This window comes from Hemicordylus capensis, chromosome 2 (genome assembly GCF_027244095.1).
Source record: "Hemicordylus capensis ecotype Gifberg chromosome 2, rHemCap1.1.pri, whole genome shotgun sequence".
In the NCBI taxonomy this organism is placed as follows: domain Eukaryota; kingdom Metazoa; phylum Chordata; class Lepidosauria; order Squamata; family Cordylidae; genus Hemicordylus; species Hemicordylus capensis.
This window is the reverse complement of record NC_069658.1, coordinates 159,342,785-159,369,791: the sequence shown is the minus strand read 5'-3', so window position 1 is coordinate 159,369,791 and position 27,007 is coordinate 159,342,785. Positions and strand designations below refer to the sequence as shown.

General features: G+C 43.3%; 1 protein-coding gene across 6 annotated transcripts in view; it reads left to right on the top strand.

Annotated features, from left to right (window-relative positions):
• ADGRL3 (adhesion G protein-coupled receptor L3) overlaps window positions 1-27,007 on the top strand; it is a 753,570-nt gene that overhangs the window by 636,489 nt on the left and 90,074 nt on the right. For all 6 annotated transcript variants that reach the window (XM_053298072.1, XM_053298069.1, XM_053298068.1 and 3 more), the window contains 2 exons: window positions 257-323; window positions 11,247-11,338. In XM_053298072.1, the coding sequence (XP_053154047.1) occupies window positions 257-323; window positions 11,247-11,338 (159 nt within the window). The remainder of the gene's footprint in view (window positions 1-256; window positions 324-11,246; window positions 11,339-27,007) is intronic.

Here is a 27,007-nt window from a genome sequence, read left to right as displayed (position 1 = left end):
GAAACAGAAGACCTTAGCAAGTAGAGTCTGTGCTATTTTCTCTGGCTTCCTCCAGAGGTAATTATCTCACTCCATCAATAGCACTGTCAGAAGCCAGGCATATAATTCAGCTTTTAAATGAACAAGCAAAGTAATATTTCCTGCTTCTTAGTGGAATGCTCTACAGCTCCCATTGCTCTCTGTCACTCGCTCCCTCTTGATATATGCCCCCATACACCATCCCTGAATGCCATATTTTCTTGCTTTTTCATTACAGATGTTGGCTTCGACTTGAAACAAACTTCATCTGGAGCTTTATAGGACCTGCAACCTTGATAATTATGGTAAGATTTCCTGATTAACTATCCTGTTTTCTATATCAAGAAGCATACATTTCTATGCAGTAGAATCTTGCATGTCTTCATAGCATATGTAGATTAATTTGGGAGGGGCCATTACCAAAAGTGTGTGTGTGTGTGTGTGTGTGTGTGTGTGTGTGTGTGTGTGTGTGTGTGTTTTCCCCTCCATGAAATAACACATATGAAAAATGTTATGTCTGGGTCAGGTATTAAATCCATGCAGAAAAGGTGGATTTCTGGAGGAAGTGCCAGATCCTGGCCTCTCGTTCATGGCAACTGAATATGTGCAGTTTACCCTATGACATTAACACATGCCTGTATTCCTCCACATGTGCTCTTCTGTGCAAGAAAAATGTTAGATTGAAATCCATCTCACAGGGGCGTAGCTATAATTGAGCAAGAGGATTCAAAGAGCACGGGCCGCCAGCTCCTGAGGGCCCGCCAGCTCCATCCCTCCCAATATTCTTCATTATCACCCTCACTCCGGGGGCCACCAGAGATAGGGATGAACATGGGCCCCCCTCTTCCCTAGCTGCACCCCTGCTCAGCTAATTCTTCACTTAAAAAGAAAAATCATATGCTCCCCAGGGGGAAAGCTAAAAGCTATTTCCAAATGTCTGGTGAAAAGCACTAATATAATGGAGAAGGAAGGTGATTCATTTGGGTTTTTTGGCCTACCTGATGTCTAATAACAAAGGGTGTGTGTGATCAGAATCTATTTACTCCTACTGTGTAGAATTGCTGTCATGTATCAAATCATAACAGTGTTTCCAGAATGCAGTGTGTCTCATTCTTGCATCCCTCTGTGCTAAACTGTTTCTGCGTGAGCAGACATGTTTAGAAAGACAGAAATGGCTTGTGACATCAAGTTAGCATAATTTATTTAGCAATATAAGCCAAGACAGCTGAAGCTTAACACTAAAATCTATCTTTTTATAGCAGCAAGAGATGGTTCAAACTCCCTAAATCTTCGCTGATACAGGCCTCTCCATATAGTCAAGACCATTTCTGCATGATGAATGTATTTCACTTGGTATGGCATAGGGAAGAAACTGAATGCATGCATGCATGCTTCATGCTGTGTAGCAATCTCCTTTAACAGCTCTGGCTGTTCACTGCAGCCAGAGCTCTGTTGCAGCCAGACTGTGGGAAGCCTTTTGGGGACTATCAGATGTTACAAAATATTCTCCTCTCTCTGTGTCTGTTAGAACTCCAAGAGAAGCTGCTCTCCTCTCTTCAAGACTTTATAGGCCAAGTTCAGTGTTGGGGTGCAAAAAATATCCACAGTATTTGATTCTAGGTGGGTGGGGGAGTAGGGCGTGACAGGTTTCTATAGTTGTAAAGTATAGCCACCATGTCTAGTCCAAACAGTGTTGTTTTTATTCACAAAGAAGTCCAGAAGAGCACACACTTCAGGCAGCATCCATCTTGTAGCTTACAGCTCACACAAACTGTAGAAGAAACATACTGGGCATGCTCAGCTCACCAGACACAGAAAACTCCACTGAGCATGCTCAATAACCCAAGTACATTAGACCAGGGATTCTCAACGTTGGGTCCCCAGATGTTATTGGACTTCAGCTCCCATTATCCCCAGCCCTAGTGGCCTTTGGTTGGGGATTATGGGAGTTGAAGTCCAATAACATCTGGGGACCCAACGTTGAGAATCCCTGCATTAGACTATTAATAGTCTGAAGGTAAGACTCATTAATTACAAACACACTACAATAGTTATTGCAGATCTGTGAAAAGGAGGAGGGGGAAAAGCAGTAACTGCACAAGTTAAACCATTGCAAAGAATGGAAAAGGAAGTGCAGTAGTTGGATCTCCCGAGAAACAGCGCAGTGCACACAGTAACAAGCTGCTCACCATTTTTAGAAGGAACAATAACCCACAATAGCAGATCAGTCTGCACTTGGACGAGGAACATTGATAAGAAACTTCTGTACATCATGTAATAGCAAGCCAGTCAGCACTTGGGATGACATGATTGAATGGTAGTAATATTCAGAAGGTCTTACATTTGTGAAAATCCTATATATCACCTCACCCTCTTAAAAAAAAGAGGGGGGAAAGATGAATATTTCAGACATGCAAATATCCAGAGGAAATAATATGCAAGTATTGCATGTACCTAATTGGGTGTCTGTTAAATATTCTTATGGCAGTGATGCCTCAAAGGGAAAAGAAGATGCAGGTCTCTGTAGCATTGTTTCCTGAATTTAGGGGGGATTCAGCTGTTTTCCTGCCTACTGGAGAAGACCATGGGCAAGAACTTCCCTATATGCTTCTTAATTTTCCTCAGTTATTTCAGAGTGAAGGTCAGGCTCTGAAGCAGGTTTGGTGAGGCACCTGAATTAACTGGGGTGGGTAGACAATGCTCACTCACCTCAATCTAGCTACATATTCAATCATCCAAAATTCTTCTGTTTAAGATGAGAGTTAAGATGCTTTCAATTTTCACTCATGTTCTAAAAAGCATACAAATTACAAGTTAAGGTGCCCATCTTTACTTCTACAATATGTAATGGAAAGCCCTCTTAAACCAAAGGTTTCCAGAAGAAGCCTGAATTTGCAGGCTTTTCTAAAATGAAAATCTGATTGAGAATTGTGGGAAAGGGAAGTTTGACAGCAACTCTTACCCATGCTGGCTGAGTGGAGCTGCTATTTTGACAGGAGTGCAAACAGCTCCCAAACCCAGGTAGAACACAGTTTTTGATTGTGTGAATGACCTCATTATCGCTCAGGTGCCGAAAGTTAATGTTCAAAGACAGTCTGCCACCATCTTATGTGCCCTTGCAAGGCCCACTGCCACCTCATTGCCACCTTGTGTTCTTTCATAAGTCCATTTACCACTTCACCCGACTTTGCAGGCCCTCACAAGGCCTCTTGGCGCTTTGCTGCTGTCTCCGTGGAGGGAGAAAAGAAAACCCCATCAAGGGAAAAGAGGCAGAAGGGAATGTTTAACTACAAAAATGCCTGAGTTTTCCTACCTGCTCCTAGACTCTCATTATCAAGCAACTATTTTCAGAACCAAGAAGTCACTCTCCAGAACTTGCTAGTACTTGCCCCTCCTAACTCTGGCTTCAGAACTCTTTGTGGGCAGATTTGACAATATGCATCTTTAGCTGATGTTACTCTGTTATTATGGGAGCTCAGAGGCTAACAACCCACGGAATTCTGGATAGATACACACACACACCCCACAAAAGATTGTGCTTCAACGTGTTCCTTTATTTTTATTTTTTTTTAATCAAGTATATTTAAAAAATAATATAAGGTATGTTATTTGTTGGTTGAAAAAAAGTTGGGTTGTGTTTTTTTTAAAGGTAGCCCCCATGTGAACCCCCTAAAAAGGGTTTTTTAAAAGGAGTTAACTCCTAAGGAGGGTTTTTTAAAAGGAGTTAACTCCTGTAGAAAAAAATCATTAGGCGGTATAAACAGACAATAAATTAATAGAATAAACTGCTGCATTTCAGCCATAGTTGAACAAGTGGTAACATTTTCACTTTGTGGATGTCTGCAAATGTTGAGGCAGTTTGGACTGGTTGGTTTAGATTTTATGGCTGATTGAACGTTCTGGGCTCATAATGGTAGAATGCTGAAAAAACTCATCTTAACAATATTGGCACGAGTGTGGCAGCGTAATAGTTGGTGTTGCAGTAGAATGTGGATGTGGTGGCACAACCCACTGAAAGGACTGCAGCCCAGCTGGACAGCATCCAGACCTGGATTTGCATACTGATTCATTGGAGATGTTGATGAATTTCTCCAAGCTCAGGTTCAAAGAAGAACTTTGAAAAAGTCAAGATCAAAAGAAAGCCAAGATCTTAAAAATTTTAACATTGGTTTGTACTCTCTTTGGTACACTCACTGCTTCATGACCACAATACAATCAAAAGAAAACTAAGGAAGCTCTAGGCAAACTTCTCTACCAAAAACAGCATAGCATTTATTAGCAAGCGATTCAACACAAACCTTGTAGCTCTTCAAGCTTGCCTTCCCAGTAACCATCTAAAGTCACTCATGGTCAGATTTATTGCATTTCACCGCCATCCAACACTTTCTCTAGGATTTCATGGCAATTTAATGTGCATTGCAATTGTGCTGAGTGCCCAAAGATATCTGGAAGTGGGTATTATTTGTCTCAGAAGATTCCAGATCCCTTTGATTTAATTTGCATTACCAATGCAAATTTAACATAGGCTCCATTAGTTCTATTACCAATGCAAATTTAACTTGCAAAGGAGTCTGCAGGGGGGGGGGATTCTTTTGGAATAAAAAGATACTTTTAGAAGCTCAGTGCAATTGCAACTGCAATGTACATTGAGCTGACTAAGGACTATAGATAGATAAAGTATTTTGGAGACTCAACCAGAGATTTTTTTTCCCCTGTGAGAATATTTCCATTTCTAAAATGCCATTGGCTGACATCCAGACTGGCATTGTGCATTTGCAGCAATGCGAGTTCCAGACTATTGCTGCACCGTCTGTCGCTTAAGTAGAGGTAAGGATGATTTTCACCAATCTTAACTTCCCTTGGAACCCCACTGTGTGTCAACGAAATACATCCCTGAGAATCAGACAGTATTAAAGCACATGAACTGCCTTTATTGATTCCCCCACCTCTCAAATATTTCAGTTCAACTACTTGGCTACTTGAAAAACTTTTGCAATACTATATGGGAAATCAATATGATGGAGATGGGTTCTTTTACTCTATAAATAGGTCAGTTAACTGGCCAAGTTAGATCACAAACTATTTAGGGCATCTGTAAAATTTGTATACTAATTTTTTTTCTTGGGGGGGGATTCAAATTTTATGTAAATGAGGGGAAATTTTCCAATTCAAACATTTCTGGAAAACACACATCTCAGGATTCAACAAATATGACTGATTTAGGGTTACTGGCAAGGAACTGACTCCAACACTTACAATACAGCTTTTGCCAAGAAGAAATTATGAGCTGGGAAGGAGGAGAAGTTTGGTTAAATAACTTCTGGGTTTGTACATGGTTTATTTTTGTATAAGAAATAAGAATCTTATAGTAGGATACAAAGCAAACACACAATACATGGGAGAGGTCCTTGCTAAGAGTCACCATTATAAAGAAGCAGAACATAGACTCCATTAGTTCTATTTATAAATCCTTGTTTTCTTTTTGGCTTGGTTTGGTTTTTCTCCATTTGAGCTATGTTGGTACTCTGAAATAAACCTTAACATCTGTTTATTTTCCTTAAGTTGTTTTTGTGAATGTGTATGGACAGGGTAAAAGCAGTGAGGACTGACAAGGAGTGTTTTTTGAGGGTGTGGGAAGTTTTCTGTAAAATAGCCTGAATTTCCCCTACTTTTTGGGAAACAGATTGCATCATTTCTGTCCATGCTGCATTACTTTCAGTTAAGGATGCTGGCAAATGTTCCAGAATGAATTTTGGAGATTTATGAAAGCCCATCTCAAAGATACGAACTTGAAAGCCCCTGAAATGTTATCTGATTCTTCTGTGTGGAGAAAGATTCCTTGTCCTTTATTTAATGTAATGGAGCTAGGTGGCTTAATTACATGGAGCCGCGGTTCCGCTCCTGACTGTCCCTGCCAATCATGGCTGGAGTTGAGGAAGGAGCTTGAAGGGGCCCGTGTTTGGACATACCACAGGCTGTGCCCAACGTTGGGTTTTTCACTACAATCCAAGGGTTCCGATTGGAGTCCCAAATCTGAAACCTCGGGTTTTTTGCCATGCCAAACTCCACTTGTTCGCATTTGCATGTAATGCTCACAGAACCTCTGGCCCCTTCAACTGCGGTTCTGCATTACATGTGATTGCAGCCAAGGTCATGGAGCAACTTCACTGCATTGCATTGCAGAAGATGAGCTGGGTCATTTTTTCTGGGCCTAGGATTGGCTTGATTAATTGCTGGATTAATTTCTGAATTAATTCGGGGTGAATTGGCAGTTAGCCCCTCTCTACTTTCAATAGGATGTGTTTTCAGAATTCCAGTGTAATCCCATTGGCATTCTGTTCGAACTAGTCACATGAAACTGCACACAATTAGAGTTAGATTGGGGTGAGGTTTTTCCTGAACAGTGTCTGTGAGCTCTGAAAGCATAAAGAGGAGCAAGACAGGGAGTGCTGGCCTAGTTAACTCAGCAATTGAAATGCAGTCCACCTTTCTTCTGCATATTCAGAGTGAGGGCAATGTGTGCATATTGTTTGCCCTCAGCAATGTTTTTGGGTATTTAAATCTGATTAGCATGTGGCATTGCAGCAGCATTGCATTCACTGCATAGTTCCTGATTGGCTAGGATAATGCCGAGCAGCTCTAAAAACTGTGCTACAGCACTGGCATATTGGTGTGATTAACAGGTACAAAATGAACCCCAGTGAATAACCCCACACTTTAGGGGCTCACTTTTCATCTCAAGCTATTGCATGAAAAAAATTCCTTGCAGCACTAATAAACAACTCACAAATTAAGATATTTTTTTAAAATAAAAAAAAACACTTGGGCCAAATCAGGTCAATCAGCCTTGAAGAGTCAGGTTGGGGCTGTTGTTTGTTTGCTTGCTTTGCTTTTACATAGAATATGAACAACTTTCAGGACACTGTGTCACTTCATCTTTTCAACAACAGAAGCCTGCTGAGAGTCACCATCTGTTTTCCACCCCATCTCTCTTTTATAATGAATCTTAGTAGAAGAAGAAACTTTATTTATGATCAGTGATCAGATACCCAAAAGCCAAAACCAAGAGCAACTCCCAATAGCATTATATAATACACTGAATACAATAGATCAAATTAAATATGATCTCTCTCGCATACAAGATTGGGTTACAAAGACTGAGTAGTTTCTCAACCTGCATAAATGTCTGAATGTCCATAGTGAATGTCTATACTCAGTCTGCTCTCAGTGAGTTTTTCAAATTTCAAAACCTCTCTTTGGGGCCATGATGCTGCTGACATCCTGAGAAAAGCATACCTGAGGCACAGCATGCAGTTCAAAAAGCTAACATCTTTAGTAAGCACTTGGCAGTTCACCTTTGTCCCCTTGAAAGCCGTCATGAAAAATGTCGATTTCCAGCACCTAGATGATTTTGGCATCCAGACTGCTGCAACAAGCCCCACCATCACCACGAGGCCGCCCACCATCACTGCCATGAGCCCCCCCCCCCCACTGCAAGGCCCCAGAGAAAGAAAGAGAGCTCACTTCTGTGTGAGGGAACATCTCTTGCATTTAGGAAATTCCACCTCGTATTTAGCCTAAATCTACTTCCTGAGACTGAGCCAATGTCTTTTCCTATTTCTTGTAAAGGGTCGACATCTTTTAGGGAACGAAAAGGTTTGAGGACATATGCAGACGCAGTGTATGACTAATGAGAAATCACCAGTTGCCTCCATAATGCTTTGAGAAAATGAATAAAAACCAAAGCGCTGTTGTGATTGTACAGCTTTTTTTTAGGGATCTGCAGAACGGTTTGACCGCAAAATGTTTCAGCTTGAAACGGGCCATTGCAAGTGTTTCAAGCTTAAAACAAAATGCCGTTAAATAAAGGGCTTGTTTTGAGCTCGGAATGAAACAACCCCATTTCAACTGAAACCTTTTAACATTTCAAGCACCATTTTGGAGGCCTGTTTTTCCCTTGTTGATTGGTTTTCTAGCACTGGCTTCCAATTGGTTTGCAATCTCCTTGCTTCTTGGTTGGCTTGTTATCATACAAATCAAACGTCGTCATAGGCAACTCTGCCCCCATTGGCTATGGGGAGGGAGGGAGGAGGGGAAACACAAAAAGAGGGAATTTCAAAATGTATTCAAAGGGACTGGGAGGCAGAGGGAGCCCTTATGCCTCTCTTGAAGAAGATGCATCAGGATAGGGATGTGCACGGACCACGGAGGCGCGGTCCGACACTGGGGGTGGGGGTCTAGCTTTAAGGGCGGGGGGTAGTACTTACCCCTCCCGCCACTCTTACCCCTCCGGCAACGTTTTAGGGGCGGCAGCGTTCCTCCCTGCCGCCCCTGGCCCCGTTGTTGCCTGGAAAAAGAGGAAGAGGCACGCATGTGCCCATCACGGCGCGTGCACACCCATCGCTGCCACACATGCGCCCCACACATCACACGTTGCATGCGCACACAACGTGTGATGTGTGTGGCACATGCACGCACAGCAGCAACAGGTGCGCATGCGCCGCGATGGGCACATGCGTGCCAGCAACTTCCTCTTTTTCCGGGCAACAACGGGGCCAGGGGCGGCAGGGAGGAACGCTGCCATCCCTAAAACGTTGCGTAAAAGTCAAGTGCTGGAGGGGGAAGAGTGGCGGGAGGGCACTACCCCCACCACCCTTAAAGCTAGACACCCCCCCAGTGCCAGACCGCCGGCCCGGCCCAATTCCGAACCAGTCCGGAGGCCTCTAACATGGCCTCAGGAGAGGAGGGGGTAGGTTTTATTTTGTGGTTTTTTTATATGCTGTTTTGTTTGTTAGACTGTGTTGTGGCAAGAAATGGACAGTGGCAGCTGTGTGTGTGTGTGTGTGTGTGTGTGTGTGTGTGTGTGTGTGTATGTGGTTTTTTTTCTTGGTGATTTCTGTGATGAGCTCCATCTCTGGCCTTGGGTGACTTGTGCTTCACTCATTGCTCTGGTCTTCTCTGCAATCTGCATTGCAAGGTATACTCAGTCAAAATGTGGCTGAAGTTGCTCTAGGTGAGTTTATGGCTATGCTTGCTGCTAAGGCTGCTGCTATGGCAGCTGTTGCAATGCTAGGAAGTAAGGAGACATAATTCTGTGTGAGAAGCTACTTCTGCCAATGATGTTACTGCAGCACAGGCACTGTGGCTGGCAGTGGAATCTGGGTCAGTGATTATTTTTGGGCCATTTTTGGACTGTGTTTGAAAAGTGTATTGGGAGGGACAGATTCCCTTTTACTGTGAGCTTTTGCAGTGTTTTTCAAGGCAGGGTGGCAAAATGCATTGCATATTGCAATGCAAAACCTGTGTGTGCACTCTGTACCGCTTGTTCCGGCCAAAGGGAGCAATGGGGAAACTCAAAACACCCCATTGTTCCCCATGGGTAGCTCCTAGGGACACCAAAGTGTTGTAGGGTATGATGGATGCTCCCCATCATTAGGATCCGGGGGGGGGGTTAGGGAAAGGTTAAAAATTTGTTTAAAATCACCCACTTGCCCATTACTTTTGTGGTTTGGGTAGTAGGTAGCAGCCATCATGCCCTACCCCGCCACCCGCAATCTCATGCCCTACACACAACCACCACAACCCACACAACCCTAAGAGCTACCCATGGGGAACAATGGTGAGTTTCCCCATTGTTCCCTCTGGCCGAAATACTTGAAATGTTTTGAGTTTTGTCGAATGAGCTGGTTTGACCACTCTTTCAGTGAAACATTTTATCCATCTTGTGTTCCATTTCAAGCTTGAAACAAAATGCAAAATCCGTTTCGTGCTGTATCCCTAGGGTTTGTTTTTTTTCTGGTGCTGTTTCTTGCCAGGCTTGTTGAGAACTTGCTTTCAGTAACGGAAAGCTTCCTGTGTGTAGAACTATTGAGTATTTTGTATCAGACTGTGCTTTGTCTAGTCATCACAGTGTGGATTTTTAGTAATTGCTTTCCATCCTGTACATCCTGTTATTCTACCTTTTAAAATGGCCACACACAGAGTCCTGCACACCAATATCACTGCTGTGCCTGAAGAATGAGGATTAAATAGCGTACTATAGAGGCTCAGAAAAGCAACCTGTTCGATTTTTAAACATCTGTTTTTCTGTAAAAGGACTTGTTAAGGCCAGTGGTATCTGACACCACAGCTTTGTGTAGCTCTGTGTCTTCTATGTGCCCCTTTCCTAAAAGCCACCTTGCAAGGCAGTCTCTTTTTACAGAGCCTATAAATTAGGAAGACCTAATTTCTCAACTCACTTCATCTTTGTTAAAGGATACAAAGAACGTTCTCAGATCTAGTTCTCACGGAGGCGGTCAGTGTGTTTCTGCATTGTACCACTCCAGATTGCAAGTGAAGACTCTTATTATGGCCATGCCAGATTTAGGCACAAGCTAAGTTAAGCTACAGTTTAAGGCCTCACATTCTGAGGGGCCTCTGAATATAAAAAACATGGCTAAATTTCAAAATTTACATAATTGAAAAATAAAGGAGGAAGGAAAACATACTCTAAAAGAGACATCATTATTCTGATAAGTCAAAAATATTCTTATATGGCTACACAATTTTTTATCATGTTGAGTTTATAAATCTCTGCAGGAATAACTGCAAATGGTAGTGGGATGTTATTAGACCAGGGCTGCACAACTTCAGCCATCCAGCTGTTTTTTGACTACTGCTCCCATCATTCCCAAGCACGGTGGCCAATAGGGATGTTCAGAGTGGTAGAACAACACCTGCAGGAGGACCAAAGTTGTGCAATCCTGGTTTAGACCAATGCCCACCATCACAGCTGAAGGCAGCATTTGCCTCTTCAGACCAGCGCTGCTGTATCCGTGAGCAGTGTGGTATGGGGCGGAGGTGAGTGGTGTGCCAGGGTGGGACTTCTGACCCATTTTGAAATATTATGGGGCCTCTTAACTTCATCGTAGCTTAGGGCCTCAGCATGTCTTAATCCAGCAGCCCTGTGTGATGGGATGCACCTCCACAAGACAGTTCCCTCCAGATAGAAAACTAGTTGCCAGGGAGAAAGCTCGGCTAGAACCCTCTTGACAAATACACTTGTTTCCTATGTAGATGGTGGATTGTTGTTGTTGTTTATGAATGAGCATTCAGTCATGTGAGTCCCCATCTGCTGTTTGAACTGCAGGCACAGGTTGACTCCCTTGGAAAGAACTAAGCCTTAGGTTCATTCCTTTCTCTTTCTTAATAACTTACCATGTGACACTCTGCCTTTCTTTTATTTCCAGCTTAATGTAATCTTCCTTGGGATTGCTCTTTATAAAATGTTTCATCATACTGCCATATTGAAACCTGAATCTGGGTGTCTCGACAATATAAAGTAAGTGCATTTTCCCCCCTTTAACTGTTCTCAGCTCTGTTGTTTTTTGAAGTGGTTTACTTTTTAAGTAAGGTGTCATTCAGATGTAGAATCAGGCCCACGGTAGCTACTTTCCCCTGAAGGGATTCTGCACAGCAGATTCTACATATTTTCGTTTCCGTCTAAAATGATGCAACCACATGGGTTTCTGCCAAGGTTTGCCAATGATTTGCCGCGTTTTTGCCAACATGATTCCATGGGAAGCACTCACAGATTCTTCCCTTTTCTTGTGGTTGTGTCATTCATAGGCATAGGTTGTGTCATTCATAGGCAACCCACCATGCAAACCTTAGCAGATGCTTCTGTGTCTGAAGGGCTCCTAAGAATTTGTACAAGCTGGGGTGAGCTCTGTTTCAAAGGCTGTTACTGATAGGTAGTATATTAAACATATTGGTTTTTTAAAAACCCACAGAGGTATATTTGTCCTTCTGCAGGACAAAACAGACATATACAAAACTGCAGTCAATACTGGATAGAAAACTGATACAGTTATAAGTTGTTGAGTTCTTTCATTGTTCTGTACTGAGTGTGCTCAAGCCTGGGTGACTTAGGTGCAAATGTCTCTGCACCTTGTATCAGTGTCAACTTAGAATGCTTCAGTAGAATTCCTAGCTGAGATCTAGATTAGCGCTGCACTGATGGAGCAGTGCTAGACATCCAGGCTAACACTGTGCCATCACATGAGGGAAGAGGGGCTGTTTTCAACAATTTCTGAAACCCACTCTGCCTCCTGAAAATATGTTCCTTGGGGCAGAAGAAAGGAGGGGAGATTGCCAAAAATGGCCCTTCCCTGCTCACATGATGATGTAGCATAGCATTAGACTGGATGCCAGCCACCGAGGTTTTTTTCAGTCCAAGGGAGAACAAAGTCTGACTTACTTTTGTTTAGTGTAGTGTACTGCTTTAATTGCCTGTGAGACTTCCTCTACACTAGGATTTGATGATCTTTTGTTGCATTGATATAATTCCTAATAGTTAGCTGTCTTGGTAATTGTGGCTTAAATTCCATATCACAGACATGCAAAATAGGAGGTATAGTAAAGATTCGTCCATCTTCTTTCTAACACGAGTGTGACTTAATTCAAACAATTTTCCAAACCATGGTCTGGAAAATCAGGAATGAGCAATGGACTCAAACACTCATTCCCCTGCCATCTTTCTCCTCCCTTCTCATCTCAGTTTCCTGTTTAATGTTATCTGCAGTTGCCATGACATCTGAACTGGCAAACTGTATTGGCAGACTTGGACTCCAAACCAGAATCAGATCTCATGATTTGCTAAAATTCACATTATGCTTTTGACTCTGTATCATCAGCTGAGATCTTATCATTAAATGTGATTTACTCCTTCTACTATCATCGATCTTTAAACATCTGTTTTTCTATTAGGGCCAATGTATCTGACACCATGTTGCTTTCTGGCTTCTGTGCACCCCTTTTCTAAAAGCCACCTTGCAAGGGAAGTCACTTTCTAACAGAGCCTTCAAACTGGCAAAGGCCCAGTTTTTCATTTCTTATGAAGAATACAAATAAGAGACTCACTGAGACTTACTAGTTCCCACTGAGGTAGTCAAAGTTTGTCTAGGCCATACCACTTCAGATTGCAAGTGGAGGCTCATATGATGGAGTGCACCTCCATAAGACAATGCCCTCCATGTATTATTATCTATCTATTTAATACGTGAAGTTTGTGCGTGGCAAGCCCCACCTCCGCTGAAGGCATGACCCATCATTGCCCGTCCTCTCCACCACCATGGGGCGGCTTAAGTCAGGTGGGGAGGTGGGAGGGAGGGCTGAGTGGGGGGGAGCAATGAGTGAGCAGGGAGGACAAAGTCCAAATGGTGGGGGGGGGAGCAAGTGGCGAGTGGGGAGAGGCATGAGCCAATGGTGAATGGAGGGGAAAGCAACTGCACAGTGGCCAACAGAGGGAGGAATGGGCAGATGGGGGGGAAGCAAGTGGCGAGCGGGGGGACAGCAAAGAGCAAGCAGAGGGGAGGTACGGCCAAGCAGCAAGCAGACAGGGAAAGTAGCTGCCGAGTGGTGAGCAAAGGGAGAGCAGGGTGGGGAGGAACGCCTGAGCAAAGTCTCAGGGAGGAGGCCGAGCTGGGGGGAAAGGCCGAGTGAAGGGGCCTTCTGCTGCCCCACCAAGTCTCTGGGGTGGGGAAGGATGAATGAGGTAGTGGGAAAGCCGAGTGCACTAGCGCACAGATGCTCTGTGCGGGTTCAGTTTGTTTGTTTGTTTGAACTGCCCTGAGCCTTTTTGGAAGGGCGGTATACAAATCAGATAGATAGATAGATAGATAGATAGATAGATAGATAGATAGATCCCACCCCTCCAGTACAATACTGTTTGGGGTGACTCACAACAATAAAACAATAGAAGTAATACAAAACTTTAACACAATAGAATAAAAACACAATGGGGCGATTCTCACGATCAGCAAAAACCGGGCTAGCAGAGGCTAAGAACCACCGGGCTCGCAGCCGAGCCCGGTGGTTCTTGAGCGGGTAACCCGCTCGAGAACCCCTGCTAAAAAACAGATTTGCGGAGCGAGCGCTCCAGCAAACCTGCTTTTTAGGATCATGAGTAGCCGCAGCGCGCCTTCGTGCCGCACCTACTCATGAGCCGACCCCTGGCCGGGAGGCAAAAAGCCACCTCCCGGCTCCGGGGGTCTCCCCAGTATGCCCTGCGTGCTTGCGCAGGGCATACTGGGACTTGCGGGGACCATGTGGCCCCCGCTCCCCCCCCACTCCCCGCTGGCTCCACCACAGAGCCAGCAAACGTGTGGGCGGCTGATCCGGCTGCCCAGGGCTCCCTGCCCACTCGTCTGTGGGGAGAATAGGCTTAGCCCACTCTCCCCACAGTTCTTACAAAAGCGGGTCTCACGGATTGTGAGACCCGCCTCTACGTAGAATATGAACAAAAAAGACACCATTAAAAATAAAAATCCACCAGGCTGTAATAAAACACATCAAAAAGCCTGTAGAAAACTAGCTGTCAGAGAAGGCTCAGCTAGAGCCCTTCTGATGGAAATGCTAATTTTCTATGTAGATTGATTTTTTTTGTAGTTTTGCGTATGCCATTTGAAATATGTACCAGTACAAGTTGAGCACCTTGGAAAAGAACTAGGCCTTCTGAATTTTGCTCAGTTACTCTTTTTAAATTGTGCTTATCTGTTTCCATCTCGTTGAAGTCCACCACTTTTACTTCATCTGAGTCTTATTTTTTAAATCCTTCATTTCCTACAGATATTAGTTTCCATTGGGTATTCTACACATAGTTTGAAAGGAAGATCCTGCCTGTTTAGCATGTTTCTAAAAATTTAATCTACTTCTCAAAAGCATAATTTTCTTTTTATGAGTTGTTAGAGGTAAGTAAGAGAAAATTGACACTTCCAACCCATCTATTACAAACTTGGTTTGTTCTGCAAGGAACCTAATACTTTTAAAACCCAGTTCTGGAATTTAAGAGGAATATGCAGGGGATGTGTACATATCAAAATTTTACTGTCCATTTATTCCTACTCTCTGTTTCCTGTCCTTCAACCAGTTACCAATCCACACATGAACCTGTCCCCTTATCCTATGACTGCCAAATTTACTCATGAGACTGTGGTGGGGAACTTTGTCAGAAGCGGTTTGGAAGTGAAACATTACATAGCAGGCTCCTTCTAATACTACTCATTTGTTCACTGATGTACACCTATGACCCACTCCCCTAATGGAAATAGTAAATGATTAGAATACATGTCTTTCCATACTCATACGTCAGTTACGCTGTTTGATTAATTAGACAATTTTTGGTTGGTTCAGATTTTATAAATGAAAGGGATGTGTGAAAATAGTTTGGCATCTGTACAGAAGTTCCAAAAAAGCATAAGGGTGTTTAGACAGTTGCAAGCCACACAGAACGACTGCTCTATCTCTATTGCAAGGGTGTCCGACTGTGGCCCTCCAGCTGTTGTTGGCCTACAGCTCTCATCTCCCCCAGTCTCAGTGGCTCCTAGTAAGAGATGATGGGAGTGATAGGCCAACAATGTCTGGAGGGCCACTGTTTGACATACCTGCTCTATTGTGTGAGTAGGTGCAAGCGAGAAACCCAAGAGAGAACACCAATGTAGTGAATGAAGCTTGGCAATCTACATAGAATAGATTTCACTTGCTACGTTGATATTTCCCCTTAGGTTTCTAAGATGTACTTGCAATGTAATTCCTAGAAGGTGGGCTGTAAGGGTCTTCTGGCAGTAGTACATATTCATAATCTAAAAATATTTGAGTTAAGATGCTTCCAATTCTCATGTGTACTTTTAAAAGTGTGAAAACTGCAAGTTAAGGTGCCACACCATAGAAGCTGTAAAATCTTTTATACAGTTCTGTATATTTTGAGGAATGGAGCTTCAGAAATGTGTCAGAATTCACCCTGACGGTGACTCTGAGTCCAGAGCAAAAGAGGAGTCTGCTTAAGGGAAAATAACAGTACTTTCCTCTCTTCTCCACTCTGTTCTCTATATGCTCTCTATCCTTCCCCATCCCCTCTTTGCTCTCCTAACTAACCTATCTCCTGCATAGCCATCAGCCCTTGCTCCCCCTCCTGAATGAAATGGTTTCTCGCCAAGGCTGCCAAATGCTTCTGTCTGCAATGTGCTTCTGTTAATTCAATTACATGTATGTCTTTGTTTTCAAAATCCTTGTCTTTGAGCCCATTGCTCCTTTAGGAGTACTCACATTGAAATTTGCTTGTGTCCAGACTGTGATCCTTAGTTATACACACTTGCAAGAGCAAAGATACACATGGCATAGGTACACATGGTGTAGCTTACATGTTCCTGGAGCAAACATTTAAGGGAATAAATTGATGGGAAGCCTAGTTAAAGAAAAACTAATAAACTTATAGAGGAATATGCCTTGCAGAAAGATAATCAGCATAGCTTCTGTAAAGCTAACCTTGCTTCACTAACCTTTTAGAGTTATTTGACAGCATCAAAAGTCATCTGAGACTGACGTGATGATTGAGTTGACATTTTATACTTGGACTTTCAAAAAGCTTTTGGTAAAGTTCTTTTACTGCTCTTGACTATACTTAGCATTTATGGGATAAGGGAACAGGTCCACTTATAGACTTCTAACATGTCAAGGGTCAGAAAACAGTAGTGGTGGCGGCAGCGGTGGTAGTAGTACAAGAACAGAAAACAGGGTAGGAATGCACTGACAATTTTCACAATGGAGAGAAGTGGGACTGCGCAGGAAGCTATATTCAGACCAGTGCTTTTTAATACAAATCATCCAGAAATTGGGGTAAGCAGTAAGGTGGCCAGATTTGCAGACAACTCCAAAATTTTCAGGGCGGTGAACAGGGGCAGAGCTGTAATTGCATGCACGGGCTCAAAGAACCTGTGCAAAGCTGCCACTGGGGTGCTTCCAGTTCTTCATGGGGCCGCCATGCTCACCCCTTCTCTGGCCACTGCTGCGGGCACCCGGCAGCAGCCCCCCTGACTGAGTAGCCCAGGGGAGACTGCCCTGTCCCTGCTACTGTGCCACTCTGCTACTGTGCCACCCTTTCAAATGGCTGGTGCACATGTGTGACAGCCAGCTCAGCAGCAGGGGTAGGGCAGCCTACCCTGGACTGCTCAGTCAGGGAGTCCACCACCGCAGTTGATGTGGTCGCTGCTGGATGCCCATGGTAATGGCGAAAGAAGGAGCACTGCTCAGGTGGAGAAAAGGGGTGCTGTGTAGGGGGCACCACCTCCAGGTGCCCACGGCGGACCGGCCAAACACAATCCATCTATGCCCTCCCTATGCCACAGGTGGATTGTGAAGAGCTCCAAAGGTTTCTCTCCAATTGGTGAATGGGCAATGGAATGTAAATGGTTCAAAATAAGTGTTATTTGTGGCACATTGCGGCAAAAAATCCCAATTTCAGACTGATAGGGTCTGAACTGTGAGTGACTAACCAGGAAAGGGATCTTGGGGTTCTGGTGAATAGCTCAATAAAAATGTTTTTCAGTGTGTGGCAGCTGTGATAAAATAAAATTCCATGTCCAGGCTCATTGGGAAATGAGCCTGGAATGATTGGAATTAAAACTGCTAATATTATATTACCATTATTATGAGACTGTATTTGCATCACTATGTTAAGTGTGAGACAAATACCTGTTATAACCAGAAATTATGGGAGAGTAGGTCCTACAGTTTAAAGTTAGAAAATGGCTCAAGAGATTTAGTTTGAAAGTTGAGAGTATGGGTTTGAGGATGATCCATACCAATTTTGAGGTAGAAAATCTAAGAAATGGTTTGTTTATAGAAGTTTAAAGTTTGAGAAGTGACTCCAGTAGTTTGACAGGTTTTTGTCTTTTATTTATTTTTTATTTATTTATTTTATTTCTTTTCCCCCCTTTTCTTCTTTTTTTTCTTTTTTCTTTCTTTCTTTTTTTCCTTTTTGGTCATAGGCTCTGCTGGGGTTGGGCTTTATTTATCCATTTCTTCATTTGTATTGTGTCTTCTGGGAAATAGTTACTTTCTTTTTCTTTGGCTAGGTCCAGTGGAACATCTGGTATGTGCTTTTTCCTAGTAGTGTTAATATATTTGTGGTCTTTATTAAAAGCTAGCAGGTGAGGACCATTGTTGACCACGCAAGTCATTTTGCACAGATTACACTTGTAGGAAAGTATGTAATAGAATTTTCCTTATTTTTAATTCTCTTAAACGTCTCTATCATTAATCCCATGCATGGCAGCTCTCGCGAGAGTTTGTGAGCAACTGCCGGGGGATAAGTGATGGGGATGGAGGAAGAAAACAGCCATGGTAGCTGGCGGAGCCACACCTGCTGATGGAGCCGCATCGGTGGGAGGAGGTGGCCAGCTGGTGGAGCCGTGCTGGCAGGCAAAGCTGTGCCAGCAGGAGGAGGCAACAGGCTGGTGGAGCTGTGCCAGTGGGAGGAGCCGCACCAGTGGGAGGAGCCAAGGAGGCAGCCGGCCAACTGGAGGAGGTGGTGGTGGGCCAGCCGGAGGCGGCTGGCAGGCGGGCGGGTGGGTGGGAAGTTAAGCGCCTGCGGCCGGCCAGTGAGCAAACAACAGTGGCGGCGGCGAGCAGGAGAAAACAGCTGGGCCAAACTGGAGGCGCAGATGCTCTGCCCCCGGGCCAGCTAGTTTTTTATTAATGTGCTTGCAAAAGGGAACTAAAAGAACAATTTGAAATCAGTAGGATTTCACCTTTTAAACATTATTTATTTTATTATAATGACCATATATGGGAAATTTGAATAATAGTAAATTAAGATGATATAATGATGAAGAAGAAATATGCATTTTCCACAATTCACCAGCTTTTTCAAGACCTCTTTAATGCACATATATATGTTTTAAAAAACAGGTGTTCAAGACAGCAGACATTTTGATGTAGAACATCAGCCCCAGTACTACACAAAAGTGGCTAAGTCGTGCTCTTAAATACCACTCAGTGTCATGATTCAGCCAAAAAAAACCCTGGCAGAAATCAACCAATATTATTACAGCATCAATCCCATTACAAAACCCCAGTTTCTCGGGCGGGGTGGGGGGAATAAAATTGGGAGAGGATAAAATTGTGCTGGCACAAAGACAGAACAAAACCATGAGCAGTGCATGTTAAAGAACAACACCAAGGCAGAGCAGTGAATACAAAGATACCACCTTGGCTGTGGAGGCAGATGTGAGAAAACGAAAAATCAGGGAAGCCATGTGCATAGAACAGTTGCACCCAACTATAAATGTCAAAGAAGAAATAAGAGAAGCAATGAAATTCATTGGTTCTGGATTGTCGGTATGAACTTCATTTTATGTTTTATTTTCTCCCTTCTATTGTTGTTCCTCCTGTTAGGTGAGGTTGTGGATTTTATTCCCTCCCTCTGAATATGAGACTGGGGGTTTGTAATGAGATTGACACTGTAACAGGATTGACTGAAGCTGTCTTGAACACTTGGGTTGTTGTTTTTCAAAAAACTTGTGCATTAAAGAGGTCTCAAAAAGCTGGTAATAGTAAATTTGAAACTGAGAAAGATCTGCTTTTCTTGGGCATTATGTTGTTTTGATCTGATTATAAAGTGTTAAAAATCTGCTTAGAACAATAACAGTTAAAATATGATTATTAATTCAGAATGTCTGCTAAGAAAAAACCACTCAGAAATTATTTAAATGTGTCCCCAAGCATATTCCAGTGTAAACAATGGTGCATTCAGCTACTTTAAAAGGCAGGAAAATTCATGCAAAATTTGGTATCTGTAGGTAATTGGGAAGTATGATATTCAGAATTTCTTCAAAAAATTGTAAAAACATACAAATTTTCCCTGAATATATTCCAGTGTAAAAGGTACTCCATTCACCTAATTTCAGAGGCAAGATTGAGTATGAAAAATTTGGTTTCTGTAGGTCATCAGACAGTACAACTTTGTTTTGTTCAAACAAATATACAGACAAATTTATTTATTTATTTTTATTATCGTCCATGACCAGACAGCAATTACAAAAATCAACAGTTACAGGCAACATAACTTAAAATACTACATAATAATGAATAATACTGAATAATACTACCAACCCACCACCAGAATAACACATGTACCTTACATAATAGAAGAGTTAACTGTTTGTTTCCTGATGTTACAAGCAGTGACACAAAATTTAGCTACACAATAGGTAATCTCGGCATCAATGTTAGAAAGAAGAAAAAATACATAAAAGTCATCTGGCCTGCCTGGATAGTATAACAAAATTGGACCAATAAGAAGAGAACGTATATCTCTGTCAAAAACACAATAAAGTAATACATGTTCCACTGACTCAATCATGCCTGAGAGCAGAGGCAGAGCCATGGGAATACAGCATATGGCGGAATCTACCCTCCAAAACAGCCGAAGGTACACATTTAAACAGTCCAAAGCAAAAGGCATGGCAGAACTTAGGAAGTTGTTTGTATAAGCAATTAGCCAGGGATAAGGTTTGTCTAGGATTTCCTACAACCACACAGTGCAGGAATTGGACAAGAGGTCAAATTAGGAGGGTGAAAATTAGAATTTTGTAAGACTTGCACTAGAGAATGTATGTAATAGTTAAATAGCAAGGGGACTAAAATACAGCCGTTTTACACCTCTCTGGAACTGGGTCTGATAAATGTCCTTGTTGATTGAACCTCACCCTCAGGTAGTTGTTTAGATCAGTGTTTCCCAACCACTGGTCCGCGGACCAGTGCCGGTCCGTAAGGTGTTGGGTATTAGTGAGCCATCACTAATAAAAATTACCCCCAAAAAAAACAATTTTGGGCCGGTGGGAGCTCTCCGGAGCTCATTTCCAGGCAGCCCTCGTTACTGGATAACGTTCATTTCGCTTCCTTGAAATGAACATTATCCAGCAGCGAGGGCTGCCTGGAAATGAGCTCCAGAGAGCTGCCCAAAATTGTTTTTTGGGGGGGTGCCTGGGGGTGGGGTTTAGGGTGAGGGGGGCGACCCCCTTACTAACTGCTGGTCCAGGAAACTGCACACGAATAATGTACCAGTCCATGACTCCAAAAACGTTGTGAAACACAGGTTTAGATGAAGCATTCATTTTGAAGAGCAAGCAATCTACTGTCAATGGAAGAAGTCTCCAACTTTACCCAAAGTCTATCCCTGAAAATAGAATCAAAGGCTGATCAAATAAATTCTTCAAAATGTATAATGAATGTGATTAATTGGCCCATTTTAGCCTATGGGGCTCATAAGGTCTGTTTATGGACATGTTGAGTAGGAACCTGTGTTGCCAAACCACAGTTTCAGTTCTAGACAGTAAAAAAATCTGGTGTCTGCCAGCAACACTTTTAGGCACTTATGTGTTACTAAATTTTGGGAAGTGTGTATATCTACATGTCTATTATTGAGGCGAAGGTATAAAGGGTTCCTTAGTTGAGGGTTCCTGTCCCTCAACTAAATTGTCTCTCAACTAACATCTTATCCCTCAACTTATTACAGATTAATATTAACTAGACGACCCCGCACAGAGCATCTGTGCGGCACTTTGGGGCCGGCTGTTTCCCCCTCCCTCTTCCTCCCGACCCGGTCTCTCCACTCTTCCCCTTCCCTCCGGCCCCACGCTCTCCCCTCCCATTCCTCCCCCCCCAGGGCCGTGACAGGTGGCCAAGAAGGGCCCCACCGCCACCGTTTTTCTTCCCTCCCATCCGCCTGCCGCCGTGGCTTTTCTCCCCCCCTCTGCCCGCCCGCTGCCCGCCGCCACCTTTCTCTCCCCCTGCCCGCTGCCCACCGCATTTCTCTTCCCTGCCCACCACCCGCCTCCACCTTTCTCTCCCCCTGCCCGCCACCAAATTTCTTTCCCCCTCCTCTGCCCGCCAGCCGGCCACCACCAGCACTTTCTTCCCCCTCTCCTCCTCAGTCCTTCTCACTTCGGAACTCTTGCAGCGTGTCACGAGAGTTCTACCGCCAAATCCTGCGCACGCATGTCCCAAGAGAATTAAATATTTAGATATATTACCCCCCAATACAGAATGTCCTTGCCATAACGGTGGCAATCATACATATTAAATGCTGTCAGTCAGTCTAACCACTGGTAGCTCCACCTAAGTATGGCTATACAGTGGTCCCTCGACTTTCAAACTACTCGACATAAGTATTTTTCGAGTTACAAACGGCAGTTTTAGATCCGGTTTTAGATGTGGTTTTTTCGACTTACAAATTTTTAGATGGGGTTTCCTCGACTTACAAATTTTTAGATGGGGTTTCCTCGACTTACGAATTTTACATGCGGTTTCCTTGACTTGCCTGCCTGTTTACTGCCTGTTTATTCTTGAAAAGAAATGTTCCTGTGCAGTTTGCAAGCCTTACTGGGGGTCCGGGTCTTTTTTCTAGGCTCCGGAACGCATTAATCCGTTCCCAATGCATTCCTATGGGAAACCGCTTTTCGACTTACGAATTTTTCGACTTACAAATGTGCATTCGGAACGGATTAATTTCGTAAGTAGAGGGACCACTGTACTAACAGATAACATCTTATCAGTAGCAGTGGCTGCCATCTGAGATTGGGCGGGGGGACAATAATCAAACTTTGGTCTCTCCCACTGCATGCATGCCCAACACTGTGCAGTTAGGAGCACTTCCTGGCACATCCTTAGTGCACTGCTATAGGTGTCAGTCTGTGTACAGTTCTGGTCACCACATCTCAAAAAGGGTATTAGAGAACTGGGAAAAGTGCAGAAGAGGGCAACCAAAAGGGTCAGGGTGCTAGAGAATTTGTTTATCATGTTTATATGTTGCCTGATATGTGTATCTCTAGGCAATGTACACAATTTAAAACACAACAAATATAAAACAGAGTAAAAACAATTAAAACAATTGCACAGAATAAAAAGTTAAAACAATGTCATGGGATAAAAAAACAATTAAATGGTTTAATATTAATTTCAGATAAAAGCCTGAAAAAACAGGTGGGTCTTGATTCCTAAAAAGCAAAGAGAGATGCTCTTATTTTGACAGGGAGCATATTCCAAAGCCCAGGGGCAGCCACAGAGAAGGCCCGTTCCCAAGTCGCCACCAGATAAGCTGGTGGCAACCATAAACGGACTCTACAGATGATCTTGATAGGCGACAGGGTTCACAACAGAGTCTGTGCTCTCTTAAGTTATCTTGTTTGTTTGCTTGTTACAATTGTATACAACTACTCAATGAATCTTGCAGTGGTTTACAGTAAAACAGTATAAACAATTATGAGGAAAGACTACAGCATTTGGGACTTTTTAGTTTAGGAAAAAAGTGAGTAAGAGGAAACATGATAGAGGTTTACAAAATTATGCATAGCATGGAAATAGCAGTTACGGAGAAGTTTTGCTTCTTCTTTCACAACACTAGATTCAGAGGTCGTCCAGTGAAACTGATTAGCAAGACATTTAGGGCATTCAGTCATAAGTGCTTCTTTACACAGCACATAATTAGTCAATGGAATGTGTTGCTACAGTATATAGTGATGGCCACTAGCTTAAATGGCTTTAAAAAAGGATTAGACCAGTTAATAGAGTACAAGTCTGTCAATAGCTACTAGCGTTGATGGCTATTGCTTCCTCCAGATTCAGAGGCAATGTGCCTTTGAATTATGGTTGCAATGACAGGAGACGGGGTATACCTTTATCACCCACTTGTGGGCTTCTCAAATGCATCTGTTTGGCCACTGTGGGAAACAGGATGCTGGATTAGATAGGCCTTGGGCTTCATCCTAGCAAGGCTCTTCTTATGTTCAGTTACACTAAAGAGATTTGTCCCCATATTTTGTTCTCTGATGTGGAGGTACACCTAAGCAATTTTAGAGCCCCCTGCCACCCCCACCACAAAACAAGCTGCAATGCACTATTTCTTACATCAGGACATTTTTAGGGAAAGCTGGCAACTTATTTGTTCTTTAGAACAAATTCTGAAGAAGATACTTCCCACCTGCACATACCATATTTTGCAGTGACAGTCCTGGCACTTAAATCCTGGCCAATTACACACCACCTTGCTCATTCATCACAAACCCAAAGGTATGGGCCAGAGTGCATTTTTAAAAAAAATAAAAATAGGTAGAGCAATCCCCAGTGGATTATTGACCATTCAGAAACCAATTGGGACAAAACACGTGTCCTGTGTTCCACAGTTCAAACACACACTTGGATCACAAGCCAGCTCGGACATATAATGCATTTGTAAGGGGGAAAGTTAAAACCACAATACATGCCTCTTGCTTCACAGTTCCCACTCAGATCTTCTGGACTGCACACCAACTTGAGCACAGGGCTCTTTTTTTTTTTTTAAGTATTTGTTAATTTGGATATGAATAGTTAGCTCCACTGTCACTAGGTATGAAGTACTCTGCGGATAGAGAGAACCCTTTCTGCCTGCTTTACTGCTTGCTGATTGACTGACCCACTTCAAACTAAATATTCAGAGCTTTCCCATCCTGCCCTACGTCTGTGCCCAATATCGAAGCCCTATGGCAAGCTGTTCTGTAAATATTCAAAGGAGGGGGGAATAACCACAAAAAGGAAATCACATGCCTCCATTACTTCGAGGAGTCGGATGTCTGAGGCAGGCACAGGCTCAGCACATGAGGGCAGTTTATGCACAGGCCATGAGGCCACCACTCTGCCCCCTTTCTTCTCCACTGCATTGCCCGCAGGCAGCCTGTCTAGAGAGCTTCAGGAGGCCTCTGGCAGAAAGGCCTCCGTGTCTGGATGCCCTAAACAGCTGATAGTCAGGTGGGGGGGAGCTCAGGAAGATTGCTGTTGGGAGTAGATCGGGCTGCAGCCACCCTTGCCCTTCACAGTCATGCTCAGGCCCACCAGCAGGCGGGCAGCAGGGCAGCAGGAAAATGATGATTTGAAGGTTCCTGGTGGCATGTGGAAGCGGACTTCCACTCGGAAGTCCAGTCCAAAGACCACCAGTGGTGATTGCTATATCTGTGTTGTCACTGTCACTTGTAGTTGTCCATGCAAATATCTTCAGAATTCTTCATCTTCCTTCAGATACATTCTGACAGTGCACTAAGAATATACAGACTATTCAGCCTGAATAAGAAGCTGGTGGTATATGCTTGTCATTGCAGAAATGTTTTTATGGGGAAGCAAAGCTCTTGGATGCAGGAGGAAAAATTTCATCACCGTTTTTTGGATGCTAGCATCTTAAGCGTCAACATTCTTACTTGCATGAGATTATGTTGTTTATTTCTTTTTCATGTTTCTACAGTATACAAAACACAATGCATAAAGAACTTCAAGAGGGAGGATTCTTCAGAAGAACCTCAGAAGGATTGGCCTTGACTTAGGACTTGAGCAATTATTAAACAGAACAGTCAGTGGACACATTGCATAGAGTGCATATGCAAAAGAGGGGTGGTTTATTTTGCAATAGTCAAATGGCTGAAATTATGACAGCATCAAGTGCCATGTATGAGCCTTTAGAGTGGACTAAGCAAAGCTTTGCTGAGCGGTATCATATGCATGCAGTTCACAATGAGTGGCTGACGTACTGCACAAAGTTTTATGTGCATTCTCACATGCATGCAGTTGCACAAGTGTGCTCTCGTGCAAATGTAGCTGTCAGATAGTGTGGCCATTATTTCCAATGGCTGTACTATTGAGCAACTCCATTTTTGCATTTGCAGAAGAGCATACTTGTGCAACAGTGTCCGTATTATATTACAACAGACATGGAACTTTGCACAGTATGTCCACCAGTAAGATGCATCAAGCAGGAGATTGTATTAGAATTGGAGTCTAATTCTAATTGTTCTCATTGTTTCAGATACAGATGCCCAAATGGCTGTAATTGGTATTACGTCCTGTGACTTACCTTCTGTTCCCTTAAATAAATATCCTAGTGTGATTGGATGGAATGTGTCATTGGGAAGGTAGCTTAGGAGGAATTCTTCACAAAACAAGGCTGGTTTTTTAGAAAATAGGTGGTAGGTCTATTTGGGTTCTAAAGAGTTACAAGGTTCAACTGAAGGAAAACAGAACTGGCTTAATCCAAAAGACTACAATCTCTCCCCCTTTAAGGAGTCCCTTTCTTATCCATGAACCAGGAACATTTGCCTGGCGTGTGAGACTGCTCAGAATAAACCTTTATTTGCCTTTATAGAGATAAATGAAGTTCAACTCTCAGCAATAGATTCCCCAAAAGGAGAGCAGCGCTGTAATGGCATCTCTCCCGTGTTATATACAAGACAAAGATACAAATCCACACCTCTGGTGAATCAAAGGCCAGGGAGATGGTCTGGTGATCCATCACAATACCAAGCATCCACATCCAAACAATAGTGACATTGTTATTTCTTTACACTGCATAGAACCATTCTAAACCAGAATACATCAAGGACACTTTGAAGATTAAACTACATCTCTGCTTCTAGGGAACACAGAGAGGCCTACACAGTTAATGATTGTTGCTGGTTTCAAGATACAAAGTAACAGGAGAGTGTGAAGAAGGCGTGAGAAAGGCGTGGTATCCAGAGCCAAAGGCTCTTTATTAGGCCTCAGAGAATTCAGGTCAAAGCTTAGATTAAAAGACAGTTTCAACATGGCAGGACTCATGTCAATTCATAGGAAAACATTGACTAGGTGTTTTTTTTAAACTGGTGACACCTTTAAGGACTGAAGGATAACAGAACTGGCTTAATCCAAAAGACTACAATCTCTCTCTCTTTAAGGAGTCCCCTTAAGGACTGATCACATTGCAACAGACACCCCACCCCACCCCCAACAAGGCCTCCTCACAGACACAGCTGCCACTTCGCTGGAGGCTTTTCTTTTCAGAGACCCCTGCCAGGCCTCCCTCCGAAGACAAACTGGCAAATTCCAACTGTTTTTCTCTCCCACTCCCTCACTCCTCAATGCTGTTTGTAGAAAGGTTCCTCCTCATGCCTGGCAGGAACCTTTTATTACACCTCCATTCCCCACTTCCAGTTGTGGGCAGTGTAAGCAACAGACTCAGTCCCTCTGCACGGAATTGTCACCAGCCACATTGCTTTTCATGCTGTAACATGACCAGTGTTCTTTCATGTCACAAGTCAACAGCTACTTTATGGAAAGAAGCCTGTTGGCATGGAAACACCCTCGACAATTTTCAAGTTTTTAGATGCGACACCAA